The sequence below is a fragment of the Lates calcarifer genome, linkage group LG20, assembly GCF_001640805.2.
Source record: "Lates calcarifer isolate ASB-BC8 linkage group LG20, TLL_Latcal_v3, whole genome shotgun sequence".
Taxonomy (NCBI): domain Eukaryota; kingdom Metazoa; phylum Chordata; class Actinopteri; family Centropomidae; genus Lates; species Lates calcarifer.
The window spans coordinates 23,453,244-23,464,151 of record NC_066852.1 but is presented as its reverse complement, the minus strand read 5'-3'; the positions used below and the strand labels follow the sequence as shown (position 1 = coordinate 23,464,151).

The 10,908-nt window shown below is 41.5% G+C and overlaps 1 protein-coding gene across 3 annotated transcripts in view; it reads left to right on the top strand.

Annotated features, from left to right (window-relative positions):
* Positions 1 to 1,491: 1,491 nt before the first annotated feature.
* LOC108879165 (glutamate receptor 4) overlaps positions 1,492 to 10,908 on the top strand; it is a 97,638-nt gene continuing 88,221 nt past the window's right edge. For all 3 annotated transcript variants that reach the window (XM_018670366.1, XM_018670365.1, XM_018670369.2), the window contains exons 1-2: positions 1,492 to 2,291; positions 7,333 to 7,491. In XM_018670366.1, coding sequence (XP_018525882.1) covers positions 1,937 to 2,291; positions 7,333 to 7,491 — 514 coding nt within the window. In that variant the 5' untranslated portion in view covers positions 1,492 to 1,936. The remainder of the gene's footprint in view (positions 2,292 to 7,332; positions 7,492 to 10,908) is intronic.

Sequence of the window (10,908 nt, the reverse complement as noted above, 5' to 3'; positions counted from 1 at the left end):
TCGCCTCACAGACATGAAGCTGATATCTCAATCTTGGCAAGAAAACAAAGAGAAGAGTATTTCCCATAATTTTTTAAGGTCCTTTAAACATGTTACTGTATGTGACAAATCAAGTTGCCCAGATTCCAGTCTAGTGTTGCCGTTTTTTGCTGCCGTCCATAATAACTCTGTCAGAAGCTTTCAGCACTGCGGACAGCTCCACTCCCATGAACACTCAACAAAACATCATCTTTTTTGGGGGCTTGAGGGCTGAAATAAAAAGCCAATCAGCTGCATTTGTTTGGATATAGCAACATAACTCCATTACCTTATTTTAACACGTAGGAACAGTTACACAGTTGCAGAGATTTGCAGCAGTTGGCCAGGTTTAATACCTTGACAGAAACCAGAGGAGAGTAGTCAGTTGCCTCTTGATTGAGTTTTCTTGTCATTATATCCACATTAAGTGAAAAGTGTCCAGTTTAATGGTTTTATGTTCAGACTGACTCATCACAATGAAAACTAGAAATGTGAAAAGTGTGTGCAGATATTTGATAGCCACTGTAGATGAGTCTTTCTGCTGCATTTTCATTGTACAACCTCAAACCAGGAGACAAACAACATTGCATATTTTTGCTCATCATCCTTAAGTGCTACTAAGGCAAATATTTTCAAAGAGATTCTCATATGATGCAACTGCAATTGGGACGCATGTGATCTCCCTAACAGTCCATGGAAGACTATTGCTTTGTGCAGATCTGGTGCACAGTGAGAAGCCACTTTCTGCCTCATAGCAACGAAGCTTAAAGAAAAGCAAAACTCAGCTCAAAACACTGTTGTTGATAATTTTAGAAGCATTTCTTTCGCCTATAAGGAGAATATGCTGCAGAATTACATGAATAATGACTTAATGATACGTAAATCAAATCAGTTTCTCGAAATTTTAGCAGCAATTTCTCAAATGGTGTAGATAAAATGAACCTTTATTGATACAACAGGACACAGAGAGGAACATGAGCATGGAAGGCCAGTCTTCACCTGGGGAGCTAGACCTGTTAACTAATGATTATTTTACTGTTCTTCTCTCGATCAATCATTATGTCTATAAATCTCGTCGCAGCATCTAGTGGCCATTAGAGGAACTGCAGTTTAAAACACACAGTGATTGCCTTCAGAGTAGATCCCTGTGGTTGACACTTGCTGATGACACATTCATGTCTCATGTAGATTTTACCAGAACACTTTGACACTGCAAAGAACTATTTTTGCTGCAGGGAACATTTGTCAAACCTGATGCTGCACACGTTCAGGGAACTGTGTCCTCGAAAGACTTTAGTAAAGCGTTTTGCTTCTCACTCCTAAGTTTAACAATTCATCACATATGTGGATGTGAATCAGGGCTGAGCTGAATGGTAGTGGTTCATTTGTATTCAGTTGGAACCCAAAGACACAAGGCAGCCTGCCTTTATGGTGAAAATTATAAATGAGGCTAAATAAACCAGCTTTAGTCCTGCAGAAGAAAGTGGTGTCTGGCAAAACAGAGGAAGCAGTTTCCAAAAAACAAACCCCACAGATGGATTTTAGCTTGTTCATCATAATCCTGTTAATTGGGGCATTTTAAATGGCACCTTACAGCACATTAAAGGCTGTGTAGAGAAGCATTTACCCTGAGGAGGACGGTCGGATTAACGACGTTTATCTACTTCTGCAAAAAGAGCACATCTCCTGTCAGCCATCAGTCATCGCATCAGTGTGTTTTCGTACCAGCGGTTGTGGAAGTTTTGGTGTTAAATGAGCTGCGGGGAGTTTCTCCGCGGCTCGGTGCTGAGCGGACTGACTGACGCCCCTCCTGCCTCCTCTGCCTGCCCCGGTCGGGTAAAAAAAAAAAGGCGCATGTGTGTTATTGCTGTGATGTGAGTTGAGCCGCATCCAGACGCACTGGCCGCCGCTGGCTTTAATGCTCCCCCCGCCTCATCTCGGTGGTGGTGTTGTGCGCAAAATCTCCAGCGCCGGACGGACGGACGCAGTTTTGACGGTACAAACGAGCGGCACTGCGGGGGGATATCCAAGAATAAGCCATCAGAAGCAGACATGGATATTTAACGGGCATTTACACACATTTTTTAATGTCTTTTTTTTTTTACCCTGTGATGTTGCTTTTGCCCCGGGGGTGTTAACTAAACCTGCTCGATGTCTCTCATCAGTTTATAACCGAAACAAAATGAGGATTTCTTCTCGCGACTGGTTTCTGTTGATATTCTCTGGCTTTTGGGGACTGGCAATGGGTGCTTTCCCGAGCAGTGTTCAGATCGGTAAGTGTGAGCCTTTAATGTTATTTCTAACCAGGAAAAAAAAGAATCATGTGAATGGATGTGTGGACGTCCTGTCTGCTGCCTCTGTCCTGCCATTTAACACCTCAGCCACTACTCCAAGTGGAAATTGTTGATGTCCACCGCAGTCTCTCTCTCTCTCTCTCTTTTTTTTTTTTTAAATGTTCCTTCTCTAAAATATCACACACAGACTGGATTCTTTCCTCTGTTGATGTATGCATGTTTAACACACACACACTCTCATACACACGCACCTAATGCGCTTTGTATCTGCAGGCTACAGTGTGTATCCCAGTGCACTCCGCCACTGCAGCAGATCAGAGCAGCAAAGTGTGTGTATTCCCTATGCAGGCTGCCTGTGCATTGACTGCTGTTAACACTCGCAGACCCCGGTCCTGGCGCTGCAATAAAACCTCTGCCACGGTCCTATAGGCCTTCCTCCTCCCTGGCTGCACTACTCTTCCTCCTCTTTCTTTTTTTTTATTATCAAACATCTCCACGTTTGCGTTTAACAACTTCACAGTGTTTGTCATGGGAGGAGATGAAGGTGATGGATTCATGGTTCATTTCACTGCTGTAGCAGGCGGATTGACTTGCATGATTTAATGGCTGGGAATGAAAAGAGGGACAAACTGTGACCTCCAGTTGTTGATCATCGCAACCCTCCCAAAAAATCAATTATCAGAAAAGCAGTCATTCATGCTTTCTCCTTTAAAAAAAACATTTAACCTCACAGATGAATTATTTTCTGTTAGCAAGAAGAAGGTGTTAAAACCTTTTTATTTCTGGATTTAAATATTTGCTCAGGCTGACTTTTTATGGGGTTTACCCTCTGCTGCACCCCTCGTTTGTAGCAGATAGGAGGCACATCAGAATCAGTCAGGGTGATGAAAAATGACAAGCTGTTCAAATGATTCTCCTTGTCCTTTTATATCAACGTGATACTCAAACCCCCCCTCCAACCCCCCGAGCCCCTGCAGGGAGGTCAGAGGTCAGGGTCTGTTACAGAACAGCACCCCTGGAACTGAAGACACTTGAGCTGGGTGGGTGGGGATTTAAAGCTGCATCTGTGGAACTGCTGTGCCATCATGCCAGACGTTCAAGTGATATTTTGCTGCTGATTTAGGCAAAAAAAAAAAAAAAATGTGGGAGCATTTCTTCTACGGTTTCTCTGCTGTTTCAAACTCATATTAATTAGAACTGCTCCTTGTTATCGTTTGGCTAACAGGATTGTTCTCAGTGCTTCTTGTGTCGTCATATTTCTTATCACTGCTCTGTAACTGACCTCCGAGTGTAAAAAAAAGAGGCCAGACCCATCAGACTTCATTTAGCGCTAGTTTTGAGCAGCCAACCCAGAGCTCCCATCAGCTTTCAGAGAGGGTAAACACCTCTCCAATCAAATCTCGTAAAATCAACACTTATTAGCACTGGGAAATTTGCTGTGTACACATGCATGCAAGTGCACAAACACAATTGTGGCCAAACACGCTGTGCAACTGCAACACAGATTAATTCTGACACTAGAGATGCATGTGAAGATTGATCCTCAGAATTATAGATCCCACTCTTCGTCTTTATTGCCTTCGGTGGGGCTGCAGCTTTTGTCAGACATGTATTTCATGGAGGGCAGAGAGGGAGGGGACAGGAAGTCAACCCACAACATCAAAAAAGGAGGAAGAATAAATATAAAAATTGTAAAAATGAGCAAAAAAGACTTGATTCTATACATTTGCAAAGGATGCAGATTCAAATCCAGCTTTGAAAACTGCAACATCAAAAGATTTCTATAAGGATTTAAAGGTTTCCTCTGACTTGTGAAGTAGATCCTAACATCATCTGAGTGGCCTGGCTGTGTGATACATGTGTGGATGTACATAACTCTCTCAAGGCTGTGGCTCTTCAGAGGTTATTCATGGGGGTTAAGCTGGTCTTTCCATATTCTCGGACCGACTGAGCACCAGCTACATCACCACAAGCAAACCATATGGCGTTATTTGGTGTTTCATCTCGCAGAAGGGAAAGTCTGAAGATTTAATCCTCTTGTACTCAGCTGTGAAGATAAGTTTTCAAGTCTGAAATGTGTAAAGGGCATTCCTGCTGACTGAGAGCCAAGATATACAAACTGTTCGCACCTTTTTTTTTCACCCCTTGTAAATCAGGAATTAACACTTCCTGTGAGCATTTGGTAGCAAGTGTGAGTCAATGGGACATGAGACCATCACACTATAAAAATGACAAATCAAAAACAGCTCTGTCACTTTATCTTCATTAGAGATAGAGATGGGATTTATATGACCAGGCTTCATGAAGGAGTAAAATATTCTGAAGTTTACCTTTTTAAAGAGGTCAGCCTGAAAAAAAAGAACACACTGGCATTTTCCTTTAAATGACATTTACACAGTCTCATCCTAAGAACCATTGCCTTAAGATAGCTTTGTGAAATGTGAAACAAACTGCTTCCAACTTAAATCACCACTGACATTTGCACAAGCATGAACAGCTTAGTCAAGATCTTCATATATGAAAAAGAAAGGAGAAAAGAAACCAAGAGCAAAGCCATATGAGATGCTTTATACTAGAGCTCGATCCCTTAGGATACCTGATGAATATTACATCACTTTTCCTGCTTCAATTTATATGAAACAAAGGTGATTTACATGTTAAACAGACTGTACCCTACATCGCCACAAACCCTGGCAATGCTTATGGAGCTATGGGCTGCTATATTGCAGCATTAAGGCTTGAATTGACAGCAATAGGATATTGGCAAAATGATTTACCAGACCAATATTGGCCTTTCATTACATTTCATATATTGCCCAGTCAGTTGTGTCCACCTCTAATATGATAGAGGTTCCTCTCTGACCATAGCTACTAAAAGAGTCTGCGAAACCCTAATAAACTCTCAGTGGCTGCCCCATATTGAGGTTGTCCTCACAAGAAAAATGGCATTAACTGTTTGTTCAAAGGCCTAATAAGACTTAAGTTTACTTATCAACAACCTTGGTTTCTCTTAACCAAGTAGTTCCTCTTGTGATTATGTTACACAAAGGTTTTCTGACCGTACAGGTGCTAAATGTTATAAGTTTTTATGAAGCTAATATTAGCATTAGCAGCTGTTTACTCCCCAGTCTGAAGAAACGTTGTGAGTTAGCATCAAATTTAATTCCTTTACTCACCTTGAGCAGTCTCCAGCTGTGGAAAGCAACACAAATCTTTTGCTTCTAGTTGTATCACTTCTTTACTTCTACTGAGGCTAGCATGCTAACTAGCTAGCCCTGTCATCACTTTATGATAGCAAGTCGCTGTCCAGACTATCCTGAAGAAGCAGCGTTGCTCTGAGGGCGTATTCTAACTTTGACCAAGTGACCATGTTTGGTGGCAGGAAAACTTATAATAGCACCTTTTAAAACAACCCACAACAGACAGTGAGAGTCAAATGACGATTGTGGGATCGCTGTGAATGCTCAGAGTCATGAAGTCAGCAGCAAACATTAGCCAATGTTTTGCTTTTACTTCTATCATTGCTTTTCTTCTACTAAAGTTAGCATGCTAACAAGCTAGCCCCTGCCGCTGTAGCGTCCAGACTGCCCTGAAGAAGTAGCGCTGGTTACTGGGCTTACTCCAAACTCTTGTCTTGTAATGATGGCTGAAGCTCTTGGTAAGCGACCACCGCCATCACCACCTGCTACTGGCAAGAAACGTGTGGTGGCAGGTTTTAGCTAGCAACATAACGATTGTAGTTGTGGACAACTAAAATTTCTCAGCAGCTACTGGGTGGACTGTAAAGAAATTCAGTACACTTATTTATGATACGCAGAGGCTAGTACTGCCGACTGTGACCAACTGACCTTTCCCCTAGCACCATCTCTACATTGACATTTTTAGTTCACAGTGAACTGCTGGATGGATTGCCATGACATTTCTTACTAATATATAAGTTTCCCCTCTGGGTGAATAATGACATTCCCATGAGCCGCAGCTATTTAATGCTAATTAGCAAATGTTAGCATGCTAATATAGTAAAATTGAGGAGTTGAATATGGTAAACATTATACCTATTGAACATCAGGAGTGTTAGCATCATCATTATTAGCATATTAACTCAAAACAGCCTTATCGAGACGCTTTGTCTTGCTTTAACCCAAACCACAATCTTTCTGCAACCTTAACAAAGCAATTTTGTGCCCAAACCATAGCAGGGAAAGATCAATAAATAGTCATATAAATAATTATATAATTGAAGCTAGTGTGGAGACAAAAGAGCAGATCTGCACACTGTTAAGCTCCCCATAAATAATTTTATTCTCTTATTCAACAAGGAAATGTTTGAAATTGAAATTGAAATAGAAAGTGAATAAAATAAGATATTAAATTATTTATTGGGAGCTTAACAGTGTGTGGACTGACTGCTTTGTATCCTGTAGTGAATGACTTTTTGTCAATCACGTTTATTTTGCCTGGATATACGTACATTTAGTCTCTCTTAACTAGAGAGGAGACTCATTTGTAACCTTTGGAGCAAAAATCATGATTGTACAAAGACGAGTATGATCCTTATGAGTAAACACTTTTTTTTTTTTTTTAAAGGGCAGTGACAAATACTTTATTTTGTTATTTGATTCAGTTCTTCTTCTCCAATCAGGACCCTTGAGGAGGCTCCAGGTGGCCCCCTCAGCAGGGGAGGCACAGTTGAATTTGGCTGTGATTTGGACGTTTGAGATCCTCCCCCACAAATGATATATAAGAATCACAATTGGGATGAGTTTCATTCTCATGACTGCTAACTCCCCGTCCCCACATGGGCGGTGAAAATGGGGACTCTAACGTCAGTTTATGCTTGAAAATGTGTGTTTAGACTAGTGGATATTTGCTGATGGTGGTGAGATTGTTTCAGTGGTTTTCTACCATTTGTTCCATATGTCTGTGCAGCTCTGTGCAATAATTGAACTGTCTGTCATGAGGTTAAACATGTGGAAGAGAGAGAGTGTCTCATCAGACCTGTCCCCCCTCTCTCTCTCAGGCGGTCTGTTCATCAGAAACACTGATCAGGAGTACACGGCCTTTCGTTTGGCGATCTTCCTGCACAACACCAGCCCGAACGCCTCGGAAGCCCCGTTCAACCTGGTGCCTCACGTGGACAACATCGAGACGGCCAACAGCTTCGCCGTCACCAACGCCTGTAAGTCAGTCACACCTCGTCTTCATGTTGTGTTTGTGCACTTATTTTGGGTTTTTAATTAAGTTTCCTAGAACATGATTTAAGCAAACGAACATATATCACAACTGTAATCCAAATTTCTGCATCATCTCCTCAGTTATAATATCTCTATACTCACCAAATTAAAGGAATAGTTCAACTTTATTTTGTAGTAAGAAGCCAGAGATGGGATGTAGTTACACCACATTATGTCCTCTGAAACCACAAACTGTAATTTTTCTGCATTTCTGTTTGTTTATGGATGAAACAATAAGAAGAGGGTCAGCGTATTTTTGAACTTTGGAGAGAGACGAGCTTCCTTTCTTTATGCTATGCTAGGCTAGGCTATGCTATGCTAAGCTAAGCTAGGCTTAGCATAAAGAAAGAGAGTGAATAAGTGTTTCTTTAATTACCTCGGCTGGCTTCATGGCTTCATGTGTATGTGTTCGTATCCATTGTTGCTAGCTAGAGATGCTAACCAGAGTTTTACCTGCCCAAAGCTAACGAGAGTGGGAGTTAACGTAAGCCATGTTGGACTACTCAGTTCTCAGATCTTAGCAATTACATTTATGAGTACAGTTTATTATAACTGATAGAAATCGTAGCCCAAAGTCTTGGTTCTAATATGGTGAATAACAACATCTGCATTATTATTATTAGTAAGACCAGGCTGAGGATTCGTGCTGGTAGAAGTGATAATGGTGTAACTGCTGCTAAGTTTGAATTATAGTGATAACCGTAATAGATAAATGACACACATTTTGGTTGTGTTCCCATCTTGCCCCTGAAACAGTTTATTGTGTGTGTGTGTGTGTGTGCAGCTGCATGAATGTACAGTATGTGTATGTGTGTGTGTGTGATGTGTCGGTACAGCTGTGTCTGTGAGTGTCTGCTGGTTCACATCTGATCTGAGCAAAGCTGCACACGCTGAAGGGGACAGCAGCTGCATGCACACACACACGCACACAAACAAACAACAATATCACACACACACACACACACACACACACACACACACACACTGCCATAGTTAGATCTCCTAATAGTAGCAGGCAGTGATTTTTAGTGATGGTCCCAGGGGAAACGTCCTCTTTCTTTCCTTCCTTCTCACTGTCTGATTGAGTGTGTGTGTGTGTGTGTGTGTGTGTGTGTGCAAGGGGTGGGGGTTCCTGCAAAGACCATAAAACACTGCAGCCTGATGTCTTCAGCTATCTATGGTGTGATCTGGTGTTAGAAAAATCAATGGCTAAATTAAGCAGAGAATGAAGTGCTGTTATGTTTGCTTGGTAATCGAGGGTGTGTGTCTCTCTCTCTCTCTCTGTGTGTGTGTGATGTCCAGAGACAGATTTGAGAAATGTTCTCATTCTGTGATCAGATGAGTAGAGTATTTTGGAGTCCTGAGGTGTTTACTCTTCCACTTGAAGTTTTTTACGCAGCCATTTGGAGCCTCTTGGTGCCCAAATTCCCTCTTAAATTCACCCTCGACCACTTACCCCCTAGTAGAAGTAACATTTTGGCAAATTATGACCATTAAAAATACGCTGAATGAATAAAACTCAAAAACAGGATGATTCTCAGGCAAGTTCTTTTATTAGGAATACAATTTTTCTGTGATTTCTAAGCAGATTAATGGATGTTATCCTCTGTGGACACTGGAGATAATGATATCATTGGATAGTATAATGCACACCAAATCAAAAAATATGCATATCGTGTCTGTATCTTCAGATTTGACTGAGTTTTTGAATTACAGTATATCTATATATTCTCCTGCAACATTATACAGTACATGCATTTCTCTTGTGGGGTCACTGGAAACCCTGACACTTGTGCTGACGTGAGCATCCGGCTGCAGTGCTTTTACAACTAAATCTAATGTATCTGTAAGGTTCGGCTGATTATTTGACCCCTAAGATGAAATTACAGTAGATGACGCTGTATTGATCTCTGTGGGGAAACGAGTTGTGTGCCAGCAGCAGATGGAATAGCACAGGGATGAAATAGAAAAGTAGGTTATGAGCACAAGAATAGAATATAAGATGAGCAATTATAACTACTGCATAGTCAATATTGTATATCTGCATACATACATATACAGATGCAACATATTTAAAGTGGACTGCGGGAAAGACCATGAATATTAATATGGTCTTACTTTAGAAATACTTAATATACAGTGTGTTTGATTATATTTCACTTCAAAAAAATGTGAATTTTTTGCACATAAGTGCCTTCTTTGTTGGAATAAGGAATAAGGAATAAGGAATAATCTTTAGTCCATAGTTGCCTTTAGTCCATATGTTACTTGCAAGATTACACCATCCTCCCAAACAGGCATTTTGTGTCATCCAGTCAATACAGACACTGAAACGAGGCGGTGAGACAGGAAATGGCTTTCAGGATCGAGCTCTCAAAACGACCAGCGCAGTAAGAAGAAAGTTGTCCTGTGGTCGAGGCTCGGGTGGCTGCGAACCGCATAGTTCCAGGAACAGAAGAAAATATGGGATTTTTCACCTCGAGTCTAATGGCTGCACAGTCACAGGAAGCGAGTCTGCAGCCCATTGATTGGTCAAGCCAAATCAGAGCAGAATTACATGAGCCAATCAATGGCTCTGATAGCTCAGGGCCAGCGGGGAATCTGAGATCGAACCACATTGCTTGTTTTCACCCCTCTCCCTCCACCACCCCTCCGTTTATTTATTTATTTTTTAACATTTCCCTGTGTCTTTTTCCTCTCCCCTTCTTGCTCCATTATCAAAGGCCCTGAGATAATGGTTATGAATAGGCAGTGTTACCGTGTGACGTTTAAGGGCACAGTGTACATTTGGGAAGGGGAGATGAGAGACGGAGCTAATTTGTGAAGAGAGATTAGGCCATTCAACGTCTCTGCGTGCCGCTGTCAGGGAGGCTGATGGGGATAATTGGTGGGAGGACGGGGACAAATGTTGTTGTATGTTCCCATTGTCGTTGATAATCATTCTGTAGACCCTCTGATAAATTCTACTGCATTTGTTTGATTAACGGTGTTCGCCTCCTTATTATTCACATCGGGGGTTGCTGGTGTTACTGGGACGTAAAAACCACTAATGAGAATTTATCTCGGTGGTTTCCTCACAACTTTCAGAGGTCCTTGTTTTAGTAGTTTATACAGCAAAATAATGTATCAGCACCAAGTTAATTGTGACACCTCGGTGTAATTACCATTAACAAATGAGACGACGGTCAAGACATTTGTTAGTCTCCGTCTCTCAGTGGTGGTTTTCAGTGTTTCCCGCAGGCTCAGGATTTATTTTGAGGCGCTCGGCTCTGTGGGGGGAAACCGGGCTTCTGCCAACAAATGGACGTTATTTGTCTTTCACAAAAGAAACATTCCAAGATTTATGGCTGCATTAATGCATT